General features: G+C 37.6%; 1 protein-coding gene across 1 annotated transcript in view; it reads right to left on the bottom strand.

Moving 5' to 3' along the window:
- KDM4C (lysine demethylase 4C) overlaps positions 1-24,498 on the bottom strand; it is a 258,197-nt gene that overhangs the window by 116,477 nt on the left and 117,222 nt on the right. The window contains 4 exon segments of the mRNA XM_083883663.1: positions 855-966; positions 3,246-3,604; positions 5,670-5,908; positions 9,107-9,300. Of these exon segments, the coding sequence (XP_083739789.1) occupies positions 855-966; positions 3,246-3,604; positions 5,670-5,908; positions 9,107-9,300 (904 nt within the window).

The following is a 24,498-nucleotide window of genomic DNA, read 5'->3' as shown; positions in this document are numbered from 1 at the left end:
ATACAGATCATGGGTCTAAACTGTCTCTAATTTTCAGAAAGATGCTTAACAGCTAATTGAAGTATCATGCCTGGCAAAGCTGCAGCTCAGATAAAAACTGAGAGTATAGCTTTCCAAAATTAGAGAGACAGAAGACGTAAATCAGTTACTTCAGAGTTGAAACCAGGAGGGAGATGTATTGATGAGAGGTCAATAGAACTTACAGCAGTCAGCTCAACAATGCCTAACTTGCCAACCAAAAGTATAATATTGCTTAGTTACAAGAAGAATCAATTAACAGGCATGCTGTCTCTCAAGTCAAGAAAATTTATCTGCAGCTATAAGAAACAGCTACTGTTAATGAAATGTAATTGAGAGGGGGAAAAAAAACCCAGCAAAATTTGCAGGTAAACTCTGAAGTATGTAGGGAGGTTGGAACCAGACCCATAGTTACAGACATGGCATCAGCTCCAAATAAACTATCTAAGGGAGTGTGAGAACTAAACTCCAGTTCTGCTAACTGAGGAGATTCTAGAAAACAACACCTGAAAACTTTGTGTTTTACAGAACTATAATAGTACAGTGATATGAAAAAGGAATGTGGGTTTTTTTCCATTTTGAGCTATACTTTCGATGCATATTTCCATAAGCTTCACACGTCACATTTGATAGAATAAAGTACCTTTATTCATCAACTTCAGGTGGCTGTATACAGGATTGCTGGGGAAAGCATATTTACTTTTTATATTTACTCCAGAGACGGAACCCCCTATGTTGGGTATATTTCTTAGATTTTGTAGCCTGTCTGCACAAGGCAGTGACTCTCTAAATGCCTATATATATCTGGTCTCATAAAACCATTATAGCCCACTCACCTTCATCGCTAGTTGCTTGTTGTTTAACCAAAGTCATTGGAGATCTAGCTGGTGGTTTATGTAGTGGATGACGCCAACTCTTAGATATTTTCTTTCTTTCAACTTCCTCTGACTGAAAGGAAAAAACATAACTAATTTAGTATGCAATTCTGCATAATTAATTACAACAAACATAAACATTCTTCTGTAAACAACCACAGATTATCAAGCCTGTAAATACGACCACAGTATACTTGAAGGAACTTTAGTGTACCAATACAACACTTGCTTTTAATTAAGAATATATATTTTAATTTTAAAATTGTCATACACAAATCATTTCAGATATAATTTACTGCATATAACTTACAGAGCATAAATGCTGTTTTGTTAATGTAATGTTTGAGAGGAAGCTCAGCATCCTGCTAGTTTTCTGCAAATAATTCTGCATACCTGTAGTACAATACAGCAACTAACTGTGGCTAGAAAAATGAAGCAGAAACCCACTGGGGTAGTTTGTGAAAGATCCAAACTTCCTTAATAATAATAATAAATTTTAAAAACTAAAAATATTATCTGGAGTTGAGATGAGAAATCAAGAGTCCTGATATATGATTAACATGTTGATTTAGTACATAAAGAAATTATTTCCTTCCTCTAACACCCCTATGCACATTTAGTTTAAAGTTATTCAAACTTCAAAAACCAAGGCAAACACCTAAAAGTCTTGAAGTGCCACTGGGAGAATCCCAAAGAAAATGAGCTACTGATGGTGTCAGGAGGATCAGGACCCAAGGACACTGTCAGGTGTGGGAAGGAGAGTTTCACACAATTTTTATGGAGCACAGCATTCTGTGCCTCAAGATCCAGAATACAACCTAGCAGATTATACACATGAAGTAAATTATAAAACAACATTGTATTTACCTAAATAGGCAGAGGGTAGAAGATGTGGTGAAAGCGCGGGACAGGTTTATGGTCTAAAACAGTTAATAATTAAGTAAAATGAGAACTGTCAGGCTTGTTAAATTGCATTTATACAGTATACTTCCTCACTTAAAAGGGAGGGAGGGAGGGAGGGAAGGAAGGAAGTGCGGAGGGAAGGAGGGAAGGAGGGAAGGAGGGAAGGAAGGAAGGAAGGAAGGAAGGAAGGAAGGAAGGAAGGAAGGAAGGAAGGAAGGAAGGAAGGAAGGAAGGAAGGAAGGAAGGAAGGAAGGAAGGAAGGAAGGAAGGAAGGAAGGAAGGAAGGAAGGAAGGAAGGAAGGAAGGAAGGAAGGAAGGAAGGAAGGAAGGAAGGAAGGAAGGAAGGAAGGAAGGAAGGAAGGAAGGAAGGAAGGAAGGAAGGAAGGAAGGAAGGAAGGAAGGAAGGAAGGAAGGAAGGAAGGAAGGAAGGAAGGAAGGAAGGAAGGAAGGAAGGAAGGAAGGAAGGAAGGAAGGAAGGAAGGAAGGAAGGAAGGAAGGAAGGAAGGAAGGAAGGAAGGAAGGAAGGAAACATGCTGTAATATTACAGAAAATCAGAAACCTAGTATACAAATACAATGTGCCTGAAAGGCACAGAAAAAGCTGTAATTTCTGATACATGTTAATTAAACACTGAAATGTTCATACTGCTCCTTATTACGGTGGAAAGGCTGGAGCCAAGATTATTAAAACTTAAAACACTGAAAATAATTGTTAGAGCACAGTTCACATATGTGGAAGGGTCAGCATGATTTTTAGTTTGGCTTCTAAAATATATTCCCCATGAAGTCTCAAAACTTGGCAGTGGATTTCCTGCCTTCTCTCTGCCAATTTGAGATTCAGCTCACCAGTCAGTAACCTACTGACAATCACCACAGCTTAATTTTTCATTTTGCATCCCAAAGTCAAAGCTGACCATGCATCATAGCAGAACAGCAAGAGTTAAAAAAAATAGGCCATATGTTTGTAGGTGGCCCAAAGAGAAAACATTATTAAAACCTACTACTTAGAAATTGAAAATATATTCCTTATAATAGTGGGACCTTTTCCTTCAAGTGTTTCCTTTACATATTTTAGCTCATTTCCAAAATCCAAGAATAGTAAGTAGGTGAAGCTCACAGCCCTGCTCATGTTGGCAGGCAGTTAATTTGGGAATATCTTTGAGAATAGTTGCTGACACTTTAGATTCACAAATATAAAGTGAAATCACTGATATCTAAAAGAACAGGGAAAAATATGTCAATAAGCAAACTCCAAAACCAGTCTGCTTTTGGATTAAAATTGCCACTCTCGCCTGAACACTTCAAAACACATTCAGATTATGATCTGATTAAAATCATGCATATTCTTAAATGCTTTAATATGGATATCAGGTCTCATTAGAAAAATGCTCATTCATATTTCATTAAATCAAGAATATATTACTATTATGATGTAATTTGCTTCACATACACAAGATATTTCCATGCTGTCCTCTTCATCCTTTTTCACAATGGGCACTTCTCCATGTTCCAAACTACTTCCAGAACTTTCTAGGTTGCTGACACCGTCCTCTGTCAAGACACTTTCCTTTCTATCTGGATTTTCTGCTTCAGAACTTTCACCCTCTGCTTTATGGTATGGTACGGATGAAACATACTGATTCTGAGATTTCGAACTCTCTTCTTTTCTACAGCTCTCAGAAGTAGGCTCGCTGGCCACAGAATCTTCAAGTGTAAAGCAAGAATTACTGGAATGTATCCTGTCATCTTCCATTTTTGTTTTCTCTAGTACTGGAACAGGGCTCAAAATTGAGTCTGAAGGGATGCTTCCTATAAATCAAGAATATGATTTGTTAATAAATCCCACTTTACATTACCATATTGTATTTCACAGCAATCTAAATTATTCAAATTCAAAGCATGGTTCCTCATTTAGAAATCATACAGAAAATTATTTAGTGGAAGGGCATACACAAATGTGGAGCATAGGTTTTATCAAAGAATAAATTAAATGTAAACGGTTTGATTGTAGAGCATGAAATATAGTTTAGATCATTTAATCAGTATTTTGCATTTGAATTATGGCAGGTCTTCATTTAATTCAAAATAATCAATATTCATGTAGCCTCCTTTGTCTTTACTCGTATCACCCATATGCACTTTGAGTCAATAAAAAAATATAAAAGACTGGTATATTGAACCTCATACCCTGCATTTTACACCTATTATGGCTGTTTAAAAATGAAAATAACCAAAGGTTAATTGCCTATAATTACAAAGACGTATTTCAAATAGATACCAAGAATATTTTTCAAACAACAGCATCAGTCTAAAAATAAAAACCAATTAGCATAATTTTATATTTAAAAAATTAGCATAATTGTACAGTCTAGTGATACTGAAGAGTGAAATTTTGTGGATTTACTTTACAAAAATTCTTCCTCTGCTGATGTTTGTATTGGAAAGACAGAACAACGGGCTAGAGAAGTCACTCAAAAAACATATTCCTAAAGAACTCTGGCATACACTGCAGTGAATTCTGATTCAGCAGCACATCCATGCTATTAAAGAAAACAGTTTCTGTTAAGTCCCTTGCTAATCTCTCTTTACAAAGGTTATTTGAACTTGTTTTTTCTGAAAAACTTCCTTTTCAAGTCAAATGAATATAAAATTTAGTAACACAAAGACAGTAGTAAAATGTAATCGCTGGGCACAAACCGTACTGCTTCAACTGAGAATAATGGACATACTAGCCAGAGACAATGCAGAGCAAACTACCTCCTTTAACGGGAGTACTGGAGCTTCTATTATGCCTAAAAACATCCATTTTCCTACAAAGGTCCAGGCACCACCCCTTAAGAGGACAAAGGAGAGAGGGGCAAATCTCTACTCTTCTCTGCTTTTCCTTCCCTTGCCAATAAACACGGAATGGGTGCTAACTAAATACTATATTCTCTCTCGTCATGAACATCCCAAACCTCTATTGAAAGTCGTGGGAAGATGTAAAGCAATAGCACCTTAAAAAAAATACTAGAACAGACCTGGAAATGCTTTGATAGAGCACCAGATAAATTATGTAGGGGAATTTCTAAACTGGTATCTTTACATGAATCAATCATGGTGATTATCACCTCCAAATAAGCACTAACATAGCCACTAATATTCACAATAATTAAAATACTGTCTATATACAATCTGAAAGTGAAATTTCAGTAGCAATATAAAACAAAATAGGATCACTTCTAAACTTGAAGTTAGAACTGCAGTTCGCCTTATGAACAGGAATGAGGAAATACAGCAGAACTACAATGGAATGTGAAATAGAATAAATTAAGTCCAGAATAGACCAATTATATTAGAATAAAAACGGTTGTGGAGGGGAAAAAAATCTTTGCCTTGACAGGACCTTTACAGCTGTCAGACAGCTCCAGAGGAAATTAAAAGAAACATGTAGGCTCAAAATACCTGTGCACAGGTATAGAACACTTCTAATTTGCAAGTTCATCATGTAAATACATCTAGCATATTCGCAAGCATATATGTTCTGTACTGTCTGTATAGTGTTAAGACATTCTGTATCATTTTCATATAAAAACATTTTCCTGTAATACATATGAGTCCAATGAAGAAATATAATTTACAAAACCTCACTCTTTCTGCTCCTTTAAAAAACACTTAATTAAAAGAGTTCAGGTGGTATCACTCTCAATTCAGAATATTAACTTCAGTATTTTTCTTACCAAATATCAATCTTCTTTGCATAAGTAACTCTCTGTGTAAGTATTTTAGTATGCTACTGTAGGATAATACTTTAGTTTAACACCCATTGATTTGTGGTATTAGAGCATAAACAACCTACAACTTACATGTGAAACATAATCAGCACTTATCTCACCTGCAACCTTGACATGATCCAATACATGCTGATCCAGATCTATTCTACTACTGTTTTCTTCTTCCCCAGAAGGCGCTCCTGTGTTTACCACTCTCACTTCTTTTTCTGGTTCTTCACTGACCTTGAAGCCATCAATAGCTGCTTGAGCCACTATGATTTCTGCATCAGCTACCATAGCAGATACTCTCTTGTCCTCTGGAGTTTTAAGCTTTTTAGATCGAGATCTGGCGTGCTGGAAGCTGTTATAGGAGATATTGCTGTCAGAGTAAAAAGTCTGTCTTGGATAAGATAAAACATCTACCAATATATGTCCCTTTCACCTGCTTAAAGTGGTAAAAAACTGACAATTTTTCATCTTTTTGTGTTGAGATAGTGCTACAATTTATTAAGCGATAGATTAACAATTGATTGGATTTAATCTTCTAATCTTCTATCACCATTCCACGGCAAAGTTGTTAAACTCTAAAAGCAAAACAGTCTTTAAGTAACTACTACTTAACTAGCACACAAACTAGCTTTTTAACAAATCATTCTTTCAAATCCAAAAAAGAACTACCCTTACAAGAATAATGAAGAAAAAATTCTCTCAATAGCAGTAAAATCAGGTGGTTATTTCCAAACCCTAGTGCTAATAAAACACTAGTCTGAATATCCTCATAAAAGTTGATTTGTTTGGAAGTTTTTAAATTAGCTGTAACAGAACCAACAAGCATCGGAAAAACATAAAAACTACGATCATTAAATATTTTGAAAGGCTACAATATCAAGCAATATATACAACTATTCTGTGTTTTAAAAAATAAAGTTGAAATTAAAGATTGAGCATAAGTTTTTGCACCATCATAAGTATAAGGGAAAGCTTAAGGCAGGAGAAATGGCAAACCCATTAGAAATAGGTTCATCATATATATGCTCAGAATAAATGTAATAGGAAATTAGTCCAGTTTCAAATTCAACTATGTCACACAAGAGAAGTATTGAATGTCATCGCATAGCAGGTTTCAAATCAGAGATAAAAGCACTACTATCACAGGTGAATTTTACAAAGTTTTAAGTGAATTTTACACAGGTCTTGCATCTTAGATTCTACACATCTCCAGAAAAACATTTTGCTACCTATTACATTTTATTCTGTGTCTACAAATGTGTATCTCTAAACACACTTTAGAAAATAGTAATTTCCAGAAAATTTGCCAAAGTATGAGACAACCATCAGTTCACATTGTAAATAACAGAAAGTATTATTACTATTTATTTACACACAGTCATTAGATGTTATATAGCAGCAATGGATTTCAGCCATAAATGTCAGAGATAAGCTCTCCTTGTCACTATATTCTACGTCACTATATACTACGAAGACTTCCATAGATGGTATTTTTATTTTCACTTTGCTGGAACTTGTATTATTTCCATAATCAAAATGGTAATTTTAACCGACATACTACACTAGAGATGAAGTTAAATAAACATTTTATCCTCCTCTGCAACACACACTGTTACCATGCCTGAACAAAAGCTGACTCAAGATTTAAACAGCACTGGAATTGTGTTTATTAGCTAGCAAGGTGCATAAATCAGCCCATGTGTTGCTGTGATAAAACTTTCAATGCAATTTTTATGAAGTCCTTGTTTTTACTCAGAACTAACTACCCATAAGGGTACTACCAAACAAATCACTGCTGGTCCAAGTGGGAATTTGCATTTACACTGTACAATACATGCAGGGAAACCTATTACAGGAAAAATGGCACCCACCTAGTTAAACAACAGAATGGCCCTTTCTGTGTATCCAAGTTAGTATTATACATGAACTAACAAACTGGCTGTTCAGCCACTTCACGGGTTGTCTTCAAGAAGTGAGTCTACCTCACCAACTACAGTTATCCAGAAAAAACTCGGGTTTTCTGTAACAATGTTCTGCTACAGCGCCACCTGGTCCTTTACAGGCTGACATTCCTATTTTTTCTCAAGAAATACATTAACTTTCAAAGAAAATGAGGAAGTTTGCTTTAAGACCAAGTTTAAAAAGCCACTATACTGTAAAATTATTTGAAGAAGGAAAAAGATCTTTAAAAAATCAGTATTATCTCCAACACAAAAAACTCCACTAAAATACCAAGACACCAATAAAATTGCCCACCTTTGGCTAGAAATTAAGTAGATCTTTGCTAGATAATGAAGAATAAAATCCATAAAGATCCTGTTAAGTAAGACAGGAAAGCACAATTGTACAAAAAATGTTTGTGCAATGCAAACAAAAACCATAATGCATCTCAAAAATAGATATGAAACTGCTTTAATAGGTCAAAGCTTTTATAGCTTCAATGACAAGCTGAGAAACTTTATTCTCCTAAGTTTCTTAGTGGTGTCAGCACCACCAACTGAGATTTAGCCCTTATTATGATATGTCACTGACCTGTAGTAGACAAAGAAAGGTTTAGGCTGCAGCACTGTGAAAGTGTGACAAATAGGCAGTGGTACCTCCTTAAAGTTAAATGGCGGTGAGGGCTAAGACTATTTCTGCAGACTCAAAACAGCTAGTGGGATTCTATCCCAACTTTTTTCCTGCTTAACCTCCTTTTAAGCTCTTAGGAGTCTTCTCCCTTGTTTTTGGGTTGCTGTGATCTCTAGAAACAATAGCAACCATTCACACCTTGAAAATTATACTGGAATAACCCTTACTAAAGAGATATTTTAAGTGCAGCAGTTGAATGCATTTTGATGTTCTCCATAATCATTAACTATTTTACGTACACAAAAAACTTTTAAGTTAAATTTTCAGAGTCACTCTGAAAAAAGACTGGCTTGTGTCCAGGTTCATCTTAATACAGAAAACAGAAAAATCATTTTTGTCTAAAGCAAATGAATTAAAAAAAAAAAATGTGACATAGTTTAAGTCAGCTGAAAGTTAAAATCCATGCAGCCATTTCCTTCTCTCCAGCCCCTCCAGTGAGAGAGAGAGAAAGACAGAGAGAGAGAAAGACAGAGATTATGGGCTGAAGTAGCAATTCACTGGAAACAGCAATGAGATAAGAAAACTAACAGAAACAGCACCAATACTAATAACAACAGTTTATATAAGCAGGTGACTACGAACAAAATGCTCAGTGAGTCCAATCAACCCAGAGCCATAAAGCTTTCCAAGAGAAATGGACATTATGGCCCCCAGGCCCTGGACACACACCACATCCCCCTTCCATCTCAGAAGTGAGAACCCCTTACTTCTGTCCCCCCAGCTGCAATGCGTGTGGTAGAGAACAATGTAGGCACAACCATACAGCTCCAAGCCTCACCCCCTCACTGCTACTATGAGAAAATAAAATCTGTTGTGGCCAAAACTAAGACAACATCAGGAGAAATCGGAAAAATGAAACAGAAATGACACTGGCATCATATTAAAGACAGTTAAACAGACAGTAAAGAAACATAAATACCTCTTGGGAAAGTTCCGTACTTTTCTTCTTCTCTGTAGCCAGACCTTTACCTCAGGCGTTGATTCAGGAGTTGGTTTTGTATGATCAATGGTATATAAATCCTTGCCCTGTTTCCACAGCTGGTATCTGTCTGGTTGAAACTTCCTCACAAAGACATCCATGGATATTGACACCATGTCTCTCCTACAAGTACACTGCGAGACAAGAAAGGAATTTTTAATATTCCAAGTACTGGAATATGCCACAGTTTGCAGTTTAAAAATCCCGGAACAAAAATCCCAGATGTAAAAACCAGTTCTACTTTAATTCATATTTTCCTTTTTCACTTTCTCTCAATTTTAAAGAGGAAAGGATTATTTAAGAGAAAACACTATGTGAGCAATTGTATAACACTAGGATTCCCAAAAGTACTTAAGGACATGCCATTGTTTCATTAACTCCTATGGATTAAGAACAAAAAGAAACTATAGCATTCTTTCTGCTCTATTAGCTGGTTTTGATAATTTTAAGCAAACCTTGCCATCTTGAATCCAGAGACTGCACATACCTTGAGTGCCATTTTACTTTTAAAAATAGCTCAAGTAGTGTCCTGTTGAGCCAAAGGTCTTAAAAGGCATTGACAGTCTCAGCACTTAACTCTTCAAAACATAAATGCATACAAGAACCGCATCAAGTTACAGTTTTGCCCATTTTTTTTCCAAAAGAGTAAAAAGGAAGCAAGAGAGACGAGTATTATGCCTGAGGTCTGGAAGGGTATGCTATATCCACGTAATCCAATCCGCTGTACAGTGCAGATCCTAAAATCTCATGTAATACTTTCCTCATCAACTTTAATCTCATCCCTGACTTTAGACCACCAAAACATTTTTGGATTGTTTTCTTATGCATCTAAGTAGAATATTTTAGTCCTATTTGAATAGAATCGTAATGGTCATGAAAATACAAAGGAGCCTCCACTTGAAATACTGTAGATGCTGAGTCTATTTTCAGACTAAAGTCATCGTACCCAGTACTTGACAGTAGGCAACTACATTAAGTAAACCAATACGTCTACAGCATGTAAAATACTGGGTTATAGTGGGTTAGTCCTGGCTGACTACCAGGTGTCCATCAACTTGCTCTCCCATTTCCTCCCCTCAACAGGATAGGGGTGGAAAATAAGATGGGAAATGTCACAGGTCCAGATAAGGACAGACGGATCACTGACCAACCACCATCTTCGGCTTCTTTTGAGGAAATTATATTAACTTAATGTCAATTAGTAAGAGATTGTGACAGTGATAAACGAGAACAAAACTAAAACCAGCTAACTAAACCCATTTTTCAGGCTTTACTTCACTCCTGACTGGTGTCCCCAGGGATGTTTCTTTCAGATTTTCCTCACTCCATTCTCTAAGAGCTGCAACAGAGTGATTTTTATTCTTTCTAAATTTGCTATCACATGAATGCCACCAAGTTGTTGCCAGGCTCAGCTTTGGGCAGCAGCAGGCTCATTTTGGAGTCACTTGGATTTGGGTCTGTTCAGTGTGTGGACTACTCCTCATCTGTTCTGGTATAAGCCACTGCTAAAGCAACTCTACCAAAACCTTGCCACAAAAACCTTAGCAAATTTTTTTTAAGTGAAAGCCACTTGATTGTCCAAAACATAGTCTTACATTAAAAAAAAAACTTTGAAAGAATTTTGCTACAGCTAAATAACTGTTAAATCACAAAACTAAGACAGCATTTTCTTTCAGGTAGAAAGAGATGTATAGAAAAATCTGGTAAATGCATGCCCTAGCTTTATAGTTTACTACGGCTAGTTTTATTACTTTCTTTTTAAAATAAGCTGAAATAAACAAAGGACTGAATGCAACTTTCCTACTAGCTAGGTTCCTGAACACTAAACGCAAATTTCTTTATCTGCTACTTCCATCTATCATTTCTAGTTCACTGTTCTTCCTCTTGAAATTCATAAGATATACAATGAAAAAGCATCTGAGATATGTTAAAATGCTTGCTTTCCTTTCAGTATATCAACATTGATATGCTGCATATTCACAACACTGCCATCTAATGGAGGATGAAATGGAAAAAAGGAAAAAAATTCAAGACAGAAATTGTAATTTTATGCAGCTGCCTTTAATTATAGTTTTTATCCAAAATACCATCTGAATGCTCCCTTTTCAAACAACATGCATATACACACTTACACATGCACTGTAAAAAACTCAAAAATATTTGCAATAGTATGTTCTATTCAGAGAGTCCTTGATTGGACACAATGAGCAGTTAAAAAAAGCAATGAAGACAGTTCTGTATACTGGAAAAGTGTGTAGAAATCCACAGCAATGTTTTTAACTTTTGAAATTGAAATCTGTAAAATAAAGACAAGCAACAGTGGATTTTCTCTCCCTTTAATGCACAAAATCTTCTCACAATTGAGTGCTGTTGTGACAGACCAGTAAGAAATTATGGTAAAAGCCAAAATTTTGCTGTTAAACACCAAGACTTCCAGTGCCTTGACAGAAAACAATTACTTAAGTAAGTATTGAAGCATTAAGGAAGATATTATACCATGAAATAAAATGTATTCTATGCTAGAATGATGACAAAGTATTAAAAGACTCAAAATAAATCACTTCCAAGTGGGACACAATTTCTGTCTTTCAGTAATCTTTGATCAGTGTTCATTTCATTTTAAAAGAACAACTGCAAAAGAATTAACAAACCCAGGCAGGTATTAGAAAAACAGTAGATTTATTTTAAGTTTTCAAACTTTTAAAGTATACTTTTGAGTAAAAAGTAACATCATGCTCAACAGCAGTATCGCTCCCTGAAAAAACAGAAGACACTGAAGGGTGGAAATACTTGGAACTACTGTAGCAGATAACAGATACATTCTGAAAATAATTTCTACTCATCTTCCCTCTAACGATTCAAGAAAAAAAAAAAAAAAAACTAATAATGTGATGATTAATGATAAATAATGTGAAGGATCTTTCATTCTTGGTGGTGGTGGTGGTGGTTTTTACTGTTTTTAATTAATTTCTCATTTGACTGACTTGTAACTGGAAGTTAGGTCACTTCCGGCTCCTAACTTGAAAAAGTGACTGAAAAATTCCCTCTAAAACAACATGTGATTCTGCTGAAGAAGCTTATTGGGAAAAATACAAATGGACATTTCCTTGTCTACTAAAATACTCAGTGATTTTTTTTTTTAATATAACTTTTTTTTTTTTTTAACATGTAATATTTTTTAAAGTGAATGCAAAATCAAAGCAGTTGGACTACCATGTACAAGGCAGCTGATGTTGCCATAGATAAATGTCACAAGTTTTGTACTGGAAACAATTATTTACTATATACAATAGAATTAGTTTGATACTTATTCTTCAATCAAAGACTAGTATGACAATCAGAATACTTAAGAGAATTAAATTCCTTTACAATTCTTACTATTAAATTCTTACTATTAACATCATCAATGATACCACTATTACAATTATTATTTATCCTGCCATATATACACAGCTCGAAGGTAAGCAATTCAACTAAAATTTGTTAGTAAGGGGAAACCTTTACAGAATGAATTGGAAGAAAAGTTTTAGCAACTTTAACCAATAGGCAGAAATACATATGAGATATATTTGTGATATGAGAATATCACCTAGGAGAGGCATACACAGCCAAAATAAATTTTCCAAACACATGCTATTTGTGCATGAAAAAGAGAATAATTCGTTTATCATTTAAAAAATAAATAAATAAATTTCTTTTTTCCATTTTGTACTCTGACTCAGGAAAATATAAAGGAATATACGACAAGCTTCTAGACTTATACATATTAAGTAAACACACGCTTAAGCACATTCTAAAAAATACATGACATACGTAAAAACAATTGTTATAAAACATTTTTATATCATTAGAAAGGACATAACTTAAGGGTCTTTCTGGCTTTTCATAACTAATATTTAATATTAATATTTAATGATGAAAAGCTCTTTCATCAAATGAATTACAGGATTTTTAAAACTAAAATAAAAATATTTGTAGAGAATATCATGTTTTGCTACAATAGAAAACAAATAGATGGTTTATTATTTGACTAGTAGTAGAGGAGTAGTTTTTCTTAGAATCACAGTTTTAAGCATGGAAGTCTATGTCCAGAGTCAAGTCTTTGTGATTTGCATTTTTATCTTTTAGTTCAATGAAGTTTACCTCTGATGCATCTTATAAGACATGAACTGATGTCTTTGTTCAAAAAAGCACCTTCTCCACCAAAACATTAGCTATTATACTACTTAGTGTGTTAAAATATTTAATTTGAAATATCCAAAAGGTTTTGAACATTTTGTACTAAGTATTGGACTTTGTTAATTAAAATGTGACTTTCGCTATATCTGAAATCTATTTTAGTTAAAAGTGCTCCAAAGTTTCAATTTGAAGAAGAACAGTAATGTTTCATTAAGCTATTTTTCTTCCTTCATTCACATAATCATTTCAGAAAGAAATTACCTAATTCCCGCTGCAACTGCACAATATAGGTAAACTACACACCTGTGGGACATCTTATGGAGACTAACAGACACAGAAAACCATGAAAAATTCTTTTCTTTGTAAAGAGAGAATGGATTTTTACGAAACAGTTACAAAAGCTATAAATTAGGAGCATAAGGCACGCATTAGGCTGAGAACCTTCTTTATATTATGTAAGTTTTAATCTACAAAGCATGCCGTAAAATTATTTAATCAAGCTATTTTACAGTGATACTCCTTCCTAACTGCTTATAATGACTAAAGCTTTCTTCAGAGAACAGTGGCAATGATGTATTTATTGGAGACAAACATTTTAAATAATTTATATTCTTCTTACCAGCTTCAACTATATGCAATAAATTATTTCATGCACTATATCCCACTCTTGCAATACGTCCAATGAAGCATGTCCAAACAACGTAAAACATGCATTTTGATAAAAAACATTTTAAGGGTGCTGTGATCACAACTGTTTCTTGTGGACTGCCTGTAGAAGTGCTTGATAGGTACTGTTTGCTAGGAGGACAGGATTTAATAAATCCTGGTAACAGTAACTGTCCTTTGCTATGGAATCAGGCTGTGATGTATTTTCACATGAACCTTCTGGCAACTTGTAAGCAGTGTTGCAGAAAGCTTTGGTAGCAGTTAGCCATCTGTACAAGCATTGAGAAAGCAAGCTTTCCTTTGGTAAATCACAAAGAGTGCACTCTTTCCTCTGACACATCTACTCACACACAACAAAAATACAAATGCAAAACACCATTCTTTAATGTCCTTTCTATATGTCAGAAAAAAAAGCATTCCTATTAAATGCATTATTCATATTCATGTATGCATAAGCAAACAGTCTGCAATACTTTTTAAAGAATTTAATATTAAATAGTGCCTTACAAAATACATGGTTTTCTTTATTCCTATTTCTAATTTATTTTAAACTTACACATAATGCCACCTACATGTTCTTACAAAAAAGATTCAGTTCCTATTATGGAGAATTGATTCCATCAGTATCAGTTACCATTACAAAAATGTGGTCATTTTTCTCCCATTCCGTTGAAAGCTGGACTACAGAAATTGAGAAAAGACCCAACTGAACAAAACCCATATTTAAGTATTGCACCTCACAGCCCTTCTTCCTCTTTATCCTTCAGTGGTATCTTTAATGGCACTACTCTCGCCCCTTGAAAAATTAATCACTCTTGAAAGTCACTATTAACCTCTTTTTCTTTACTCTGATTTCAGTCTGTATTTCTAGCATGAATACTTCTCTTTCACTCACATTCACTTCTGTGTCCATTCCTGATGTCCATACAACAGAAACTGCCCCCCCGGAGCCTTTCTCCTCTGCTGTGTGTCCATTGCTCTTGCTCCATCTTTCTCTTAGCTCTCTGTTCTTTCATCAGTACCTCTGGACCTCATTTCCTCAGATCCATAGAATGACAGTTTGTATCTCATATCTTTAACTGCTTACTATTTTCTGTTATTTTAAATTGGAATGATTCTGAACAGGCAAAATTAGAATTTATTTTAAAGAAATTAATCTCCATCTGCAGCAGACCAGAATTAACCAATTCTGTTACAGCTCTTAAAGTAAGAAAATAGCCTATGCAATGAGTGTATATATATTTAAATGTATATATATAATTATAACCAATAACTTCTTGTTGAGCAATACCTAATACTGACAACATTACTACGTCAGTTATCTTTTCCATACAAACATTACAGTCATATCATGGATTTACTAACAGGAAGTTTTCTATTACCAAATATAAAAAAGGAATTCACAAAAGACCCAAGTACTGCAATTCCAAGAAACTGCATTATTCTTAGTTCACTAATACAGCAAAGGTAGAGCTGTAGCCCATTGTAGGGTAAGAAAACAATAAGATACCTAGTAAGGAAACATTCCTTCTCTATTCTCAAGAATCAAAAGAAAATCAGTAAGATATCAATTTTAAAATTCCATTCTAAACGTATCACCTGGGGAAACCTCAAATTAGAACTCAACATATTGCAGATTAAAGAGGAAGATATACACCTGGTATGAGTAAATGGGCTGAGGAATAGGAAATTTTCTTTTATTTTGGATAGCTATTTATCAGTTAAAATAAACTGTTATTCCACTGGATTATTTAAGGCCATTTTCTGACACAATTAGTATGTGTCTCACAACTAACACCGCCAGTTCTGTGATACAGCAAGTTAAATTAAAAAAAGGAAAAGTTCTGGCCAAGTCTCATGTGAAGCATGTAAAACTCCATCATACATTAAGCTTCTCTAAAGGACAGGGCAAATTCTTGGAAAAGCATGGCTGATCTTTTTCAAAATTGAGATACCCAAAATTCTCATGGGTGAGAATTCTCATGATGCCCATATCCCTCATGTGTATAGCTTCTCTAAATGCTGAGTGAAACAGCAAAAATGAATTAACCAGTGGTCTTTATACATGGATAATTGCATTGCTTCAACTGGTAAGCATTATTCATAACTGAAAATTCCCAAATTATAGGGTTACAAGAATTAAGACCAAATAGATTTATTCTAAACTCTCAATCTACTGAATTTTTTTCTTGCCAAAATGACTCTTCGATCAAGTTTAAGGCACCTCATTTTTACTTTTGCTCAGCAAAGCAGAACAATATTTAGAAAACCTATATACATTCCAAGAAATAATGAAAAAATGCATAGTGTGATGTAATTTCTTTCCAGAAATTTCAGAATGCTTTGCAAATGTTTGTGTTTCTTTGTCATAACATAGAATAAGAAACTAGATGAAAGAAAGGCTTATTTATTACAGTCAAAAGGTGAGCCACAGTCAGAACTGACACTGGAATATATTTAATTTTCAGTTTCCTGCTCCAGATGTAAGTCCTGATTTCTAAACTGAAGAGAGAAAAAGATAATAAGTTTTCCTCTTAAAATTTTTTTGTCAAGACTCTCCTACTATTCAAATTCTACTACAGCACAAGAAAATGAAGGGCAGGAAAATACGAGTCAAAAAGAAATTATGGGGTCCTCCTATGTATTTTAAAAGGTAATAAAACATCACAAATTTTTAATAATTTGCAGCTATTTATGGAGCTTACCCCTTAAAAAATGACGGAAAGGAATGAAACTAGCTATATAATGTTCTACCACACATTAAGTTCTATTTAAATCTAAAGTAAGCAAAGAAGCATTGTGATATTAAAAAAAAAAAAAAACCCACAAAATTTAAATAAACAACAACAACAAAACACCCTCCCCCCCCCAAAATCCTGGATCTCCAACCAATGAAGAGCAGAGGCAAACCTGCCAGGAACAATGCAACGAAAAAGCAGCCATTTTGGAATAACTTCCAAAGCAAGAGTTTCTGTCAGTGTTAAGTGACAGAAACCATGCAGCTGTGAACAGTGCTGTGTTGAAGCTGTTCTAAGACATTGGGAAGAGAGGCTTTCTAACAAGGATTGGCAAAGTTTGAGATGGTAGTAGAGGAAGAGAAAGTAGCATAAAATGTCAGTAAGACAGAAACTGCAGAATTCTCTAAATTTTTTTCCTCTAATAAATAAAACCTGCTTGTAAACCCCATTTTTCCAGTGAAGACACTGACACACTCTTGCTGTAACACATCTTGCATCTAAGGTATATGAACTAAACTCCTCAAATGTTCCAATCAGGGTACTGAAGCAGTAAGCTGAGCACAAAAACAGTAAGAACAATTAGGAATGACATCTACTTACAAGAAAACTACAATGGCTACTATCTTGGAACACTAGGTTCAACTATTAAAGCCACTCACATATGTAACTTGCGAAAACAGGAATCAGAGAAATTAAACAGGAGCATTATGTATTTCACCTACCACAAAGAGAAATTCATTAACTGAAGTATGCATTCAAAATTACTGAAACTACCCTTAGACGCTTTTGGAAGAAATGGAGTATGTTTCTGTTGACTAAAGCTCTCGAACAAAAAAACCAGACTCACTGATGGGAAACAAAGTCCCTTTGAGCAAGCCCTGGGTTATCAACAGACACATCATTGTCACTAAAGATCCTAGAGAAACATCTGCCAATAGTCATGGAAAATTGAACTCATTCCTAGAAAATATGAGTTTCCACCAACAAATACAACAGACAAAAAGAAAAGCTCAGTGTAAACAGAGATTGCATTCAATTTAAACTCTAATATAAAAAAAATGACAGATCATTCACAGCAACAGAATTTTGTTTCACTCAAGCAAAGAATGAAACAAAGGAAAATTTATATTAACAATGCAGGCTCTTCTCTCCTTTTTGTAAAATCCCTTTTTTTGTTAAATCACTTTTTTAAAATTGCTAAACCTGACTTCCTATTATGAAGCTTTCATGAAAATTTTTTAAATCATCCTGATTATTATTAACTGTCATCAAGCTACTGTTGTGTTGCATGCTACCTGGAGTCCCACCATCTTTAACATTAAATCTTTATTGCAAAAGATTTTTTTTTATTTTAAATGAGCCGCTTTAATGTAAATTTCTGCAGGACTCAGGACACAACCTTTATAAACAATTAGTTAGTAGGTTAAAATTGCCTTGTCACAAATAGGATTTACATTTAGATGGACATATTGTCATACTTCTTAACACAAAATGCACAACTTTCTGAGTGAAGAGTTTTACCTATCAAAAGATTGCATTTTCAATATGTATATATTTATATATCTATATTTGTCTATACAAAATATACTAGAAAGCAATGACATACTAGTGCAATTGCTTTGTTTCACCCTGCAGAGAATATGACTGAACCCAAACTCCTTCACCATTCTGCTTTCCAGAAAAATGAAAATTAGGTTCTACATTCTTTTTCTTCTTTCCTCTGGTCTCCCTTGAAGGAAAAGATAGGTTTTCCCCCTTAATTGTACCTTTTAATCAAGATACTTTTATTATTGCCTTTTCACTTATGTTTTTCCACACAACTGTTTTCCTTAAACATTCTATTTAAATGGTTGGAGAAAGAGGCCAACAAGAACCTCATGTGGTTTAAAAAAAGGAGATTCCAAACGCTGCACTGGTGAGGAATAACCCCATGAACCAACAGCGGCTGAAGCAGAAAGGCCCAGGAGGAACACAGGCCAGCGGTGAGCGCCCCAGTGCCCTGCCAGGGTCCCTGGGAAGACTGCCAGCGGGACACAGAGGGATTCCGCCCTCGCCCGGCCCCACCGGGCCACACGTGGAGTGCTATGTCCAGCTCCGGGCTCTCCAGCCCACGAGAGATGAGAAGCTACTGGGGAGAGCCCAGGGAAGGGCCACAAACACGGTGAAGGAACTGGAACTGGAGTGCCTCCTATGAGGGAAAGCTGAGAGAGCCGGCACAGTTCACTCTGGAGGAGAGGCAGCGGCACCAGACTCACCAAAGGACGTGACAAACTGGGGAGTTTAAGGCCACCAAAAGACATCCGACACACCGTGGAGCGCAGCCTTTGCCCTCTGGGCTGTTTGCTGTGCTCACAAGGCACCAGCCGGGTGCCACAGCCTCCGTAACTCGCACACTCGGCCCGGTGTGCAGCCTCCAGCAGGACCCAGGCCCTGCACAGGCAGTGCCCCACAGCACCGGAGCGCTGCCAGACACCTCCGCCTTCCCCGACCGCCTCATGCAGGTACTCTCTGCCAGCTGAGTCCCACTGGCCGGGCGGGAGCACTGCGGAAGGGAGATTTCTCCTGGAATGGGGGACAGCGTCCCTGGGGTAAACAGAGGGTGAAGCAGGTGGAAGACAGCTGAGGGGCTGCTCGGCCACTTTTAGGAAGGTCTCCTTTCCCTGCAAGGAGACCCTTCGGGAGGCTCCCGTCTCCCCTCTCTGCCCACGCTCTGGGGCATTCTCTGCTGCCCGGTTCCTGGCACCAGAGAAGCCCCAGCAGCGCCTGGCCCGTCTCTGGCAGCACATGGCGCGCCCTGCCGAGGAGGCTGTGCAGGAGAGCGGCCCTGCCAGGCCGCCGGGAACGAGCGCGGGGCAGTGGGAGGCCGCGGCCGCCGGGCTCTGCCCCATCTGCCTGGGCGACGTGGACAACGCGGCCTTCGTGGACACCTGCCTGCACACCTTCTGCTTCGGCTGCATTCGGCAGTGGGCTGCCGTGCGCGCCGCCTGCCCGCTCTGCAGGCAGCACTTCGGCCGCATCCTGCACACGGTCAGGGCGGACGACGACTACGAGGAGTACGCGGTCAGCCCGCCCGGCTGCCGGCAGAGCGCCGAGCCCGGGCAGGGCGGGCGCGGCACATCCCCGCGATACCGGCTGCGCCCGCGGCCCCGCCGTCACCCCGCCGCCAGGAGCCGGGGGCGGGCGGCAGGGCACCGAGGGAGAGCGCCAGGGACCTCCCACACCTCTGCGGGATAGGATGCGCGGGAGAGCTCGGCCGGCCCTGCCGGTGGACCTGCCACCCTCCTGCACTGCCCGGGGGCGCGGCTTACGGCCCTCAGGCGCTCGGAATGAACATCCACAGGCCTTCCTGTGTGTGAGAGCACGCGTCTCTCACAACCACTTGGTATACTGCGTGTAAATACACTAATTAGGTGGACGTGTTTAGCTCTGTCTCTCTTTTTATTTTTTTATTATTTATTTTATCATTTTATTATTACTATTATTATTAGTCATCACAGTATTGTTAGTTTTTAAATTATTAAAGTGTTCTTATCTCAACACAAGAAGTTTATTATTTTCTTTCCAATACTCCTCCCCGGTGGGAAGGGGGTGGTAAGTGGCTGCACGGATTTAGTTGCTGACTGGGGTTCTCCAGCTAGAAGAACCCCAGCTTCCATTGTGCTGGTGATGGAAAATCATTGGCTTTGTGGACACTGAACAAAGATCCAGAAGCTTTTTCCAGAGTATGATTCTCTCAAAACAGAAGAAAGACCCTTCAGGCAATGCTTTCTAACAGTGCCTTGTTAGTGTATGAAGACAAAATGGGAGAATGTGTGAAACATGCTATGAACTTCTTTATATGAATGCTGCAACAGAGCCCCTTTCGCTTGAACTCCCCAAGCCTTCCCTCTCCAAGCACCAGAGCATCACTGCCCAAGCTCTGTGGCCATCAGCCAGGATGCCTGACCTGAAGCAAAGACAGGTCCATGGACACAGGGCATTCTGACAACCCTCTCCCTCCTGGTCCCTCCACACCCAAATTAATTTGGCACAGCCCTCTGAGCCTTCCTCTGACACTTTGGTACAGCAGCAGCCCAATTCCTCCGGCCCCAAATTCCACTTCCATGGCTGCAATGCAGGAGAGGGCTGGGTTCAGGCTGGGGACCAGCTGCTGACCTGCACACCTTGGCTTGGCATTTCTTGGAGAGCAAAGCTCTAAACTCCAAGCATCCCAGGACTTCAGGAGCCATCCAAGAAGCAGACTGGTACACAAGCAAAGCATATCTGTGCCAGGGGCCAAAACGTGGGCTTCCCACTCCTCTCTGCCTCCGAGTCTTACTGGGCCGATCCCACTCCCCCACTTTAAATCCTTTCCCCAGATACACCAGCAGCAGACTTGAACATTTCCACAAGCTCCACAACAATCCCCTCTTGCAGTGCTGGGGCAGCCCCACAGACTCTTATCCCACATGCCACGTGGGTCCCCACCACTGCTGGCAGAGAGTTCCCACACCAGTGAGGCTCCAGCGCTGCATTCCTGTGGGATCCATCTCCACTTGGCACGGAGGGGCCTGGAGGGCCTGGGGACATCAACATGCAAATGGCACTGGTGGTGCACCCTGTGGCCAAAAGGCAAAGAGGTTTCCTGGGGGCCACCTGGAGTGCTGTCAGCTGGACAGGGAGGAATCCCAACCCCTCCCCTGGCCAGTAAGGCCACACCTGGAGTGCTGTGCCCAGACAGGATCCTCCTGCCCAGGAGAGATGAGGAGCTACTAGAGAGAGCCCAGGAAAAGGCCACAAGCATGCTAAAGGAACTGAAGTTTGTCCCCTTTGAGGAAAAGCTGAGAGAGCTGCAATGGTTCATCCTGGAAAAGAGAAGGTGTATATCATCACTGTAAACACCAGATGCAGTGAGTAAAGAAGAGGGAACTTGACTCCCCTTGATGGAGCCCAAAACAGGAGGCAATGGATACACAGTGAAATGCACTGGATTTCATTTAATTCTATTTAAGCATGAGATAAAAGTTTTTCACTGTGACACTGGACTTGGCAATTGTCTACACATTTAATCGCTATCTTGGGCCTTCAGTACCCTGAGGAAAATGGAAGCATATGGTAACCTCCCCTCTGCCACCTCCCTAGCTACTTGGTTGTGCAAAATTCACCTTTCAAAAAAAGGCAAGACCATCCACTGGACCTTTTACACTTCTAACAATAGCTGTGATAAAGTTATCACTGATTACCTTTTATAAAAATATGAATGAGAAATGCACTAAAACACAGAATAAAACCAAATTACAGTTCCTGGATGGCAAGCTGCATGTACAAATGAAGGTCCTGACATAAGACGATGACCAGCATTCCTCTCAACTCAGGTAATTTACCATGTCCTAAGATTGGGAAGAAAAAACATTACTTCACTGTGCTTTACTGCACTTAAGTTTCTCTGAGAACAGTAAAAATGAAACACACTAATTCTGCAGTAATATCAGATAAATCCACTTAACTCATTTATATATTCATCAGTCTACAAAAGAGAATGAGAGGCAGAGCAAACTAAGTATCAGCAAGTGTTACAATAGGTAAGAATGCATACCAAACTGATATAAAGGAGCTCAATGTGGGCCATGCAGGCTCATCATTACATAAGAAACTGAAAACCATTTACTAGGGTACCAGAGTTCCTTGCCATGTTTTTGGTGTAATTCTTTTTATTAAACCAGTCTATAACAGGAATTGTCTCAAACCATTACTCTTTATCTTATAGCAGCTAATATCTTCAAATACCAGTATAACTTGGAATAAATGCAATGACTTGCCATTAGCCAATTCAGAGGTAGGCTGGATGGTGAAATTACTGATCAAAGAAGTATCTTCCAGCATCAAACACTGCACTGACAATAAAAAGGATGTACATTTGGGACAAAAAAAAAAAAAAAACAAAAAAAAAAAAAAAAAAAAAAAAAAAAAACCACACCACCCACCCACCCACCAAACTTTTTCTGATTTTATTCTGAGATTCATGTTGATCTGCATTAGATAGGACTAATACAGAACAGACAAGAAATACAGAATGGGAAATACAGGAAATACAGAATGAAAGATGTTCAGTATTGCAGAGCATTATTACCCTATAGGACAAAACACAAAGATAATTTTAGAACCAAACCTGTGTTAATCTATGTAAAAGAAGAGATGACCACATACATCCATCATCTTTTTCTCCCACTGGCTCCTCCATCTGTTCTCCAAAGCTGGAAAGGTAGTATGACCACGTGTGGTTGCAAACCCAGAAGTATCATCACTTCCTTGGCTAGGTGACTGCACCATTAACATGTTTATACCAGCTTATATACACTAAGACTACCACAACTCCTTGGCATTAGGAGGTTAGGAACATATGTTCAGAGAGTTTTGCCCTCATCAGTAAACAGTTAGGAATCACTGTCAACATGCCAAGTGTTCTTTAACTATGGTTTAGGGTTTTTAAATCAGCATACACTTAAACTGGCTGGCAAAAATTTTTGTAACACTTTCCTCTTATGGGTAGGAAAAAGGCTGTATAAATGGAGACAGAAAGGTTACAGACTTCTCTAGAAAGAGTTAAAATGTAGTGAAGATTTGCCAAAAATGCTGATTTTATGTAGCATATAGATTCAAAAGGCATCACATTTATGACAAAGTTATGATAACTTTGCTCTTACTGAACAATATGTTTAATTTTAGCTCTTTTCCTTTTTTATTAACCAGAACACAACAAAGAATATGTGTCATTTTATCATTATTCCTTTTGGGTGGCTGTAAAAGATAAAAGGATCATTTGGGATCTATATGCCTTCTTTCAATAATTATTTTCTGAAGTAATCAGATTTGCCATCAGCCAATTGTTCCTTATGTTTTGACAAAAGATCAGGATTCTGCTTGTGAGACTGCTGCTTATTCAATTTTCCTGGCAAATTAATAGGAGATATTTTCCCACAACACTGAAAGAAGATAAAGAATTTCTCTAGTCATAATGTCTAGTTAAAGCAACGAAGCTTCTACAGAAAAAAAAAAGCAAAAATTTGGCTAGCTTCCTGTGAGTTAGGTTCCCCCCACTCCTCCCACCAAAACTGGGATAAATAGTTACTTAAGAGTAACTGTTTGCTTTTTTTTAAAGACAGTTGGGTGGTTAGATTTACCTCTTAATAACTAGCTTACCTAGAATATTAAACATCAATATTTTTAACTAAGGATTTTGAAAGAGTGTAAAACCCTAAACAGTAGCATTCCCAAAGCTGCCAGATCCTTAAGAATATTTTCATCAGATAGACCAAGACATTATGCATGGATATCACTTTGCGATTCTTACGCAAAAACTACAAAATATATTCTTTTACTGATTTTTAGTTGATTTAAAAAATACTTTTATCCCACCTTAAATGAACAAAATCCTATTGAAATTTAAAGTCTTTAACTTTACAGAAATATCTTGTTTGCATTTCATGAGAAGTAACGTCTTATTACATACCTTCCCCTCTGAGAAGCCTCTACAGGAGGTTTGATTTGGCAGTGACAGAACTGATAAGATTCTAACTAACAGTCCTGTATGACATCCCAGTTGCTTTTTAATCTGTGAAAAGTCTACTAACCACAAAGAACATGCCAAAAGAATTGAAGAGATTTCTGCATCAACTCTGTATTAGCTTCCACCTGTTCCATATATTTCTATTTCAGGCCCACTAGCCTGAAATCTATCATTAAACAAGCTGGTATCAATTCTATAGGTTG

Source organism: Zosterops lateralis, assembly GCF_965231275.1.
Source record: "Zosterops lateralis genome assembly, chromosome: Z".
In the NCBI taxonomy this organism is placed as follows: Eukaryota; Metazoa; Chordata; class Aves; order Passeriformes; family Zosteropidae; genus Zosterops; species Zosterops lateralis.
The sequence above is the reverse complement of the archived record's forward strand: the minus strand, read 5'-3'. Positions and strand labels throughout refer to the sequence as shown.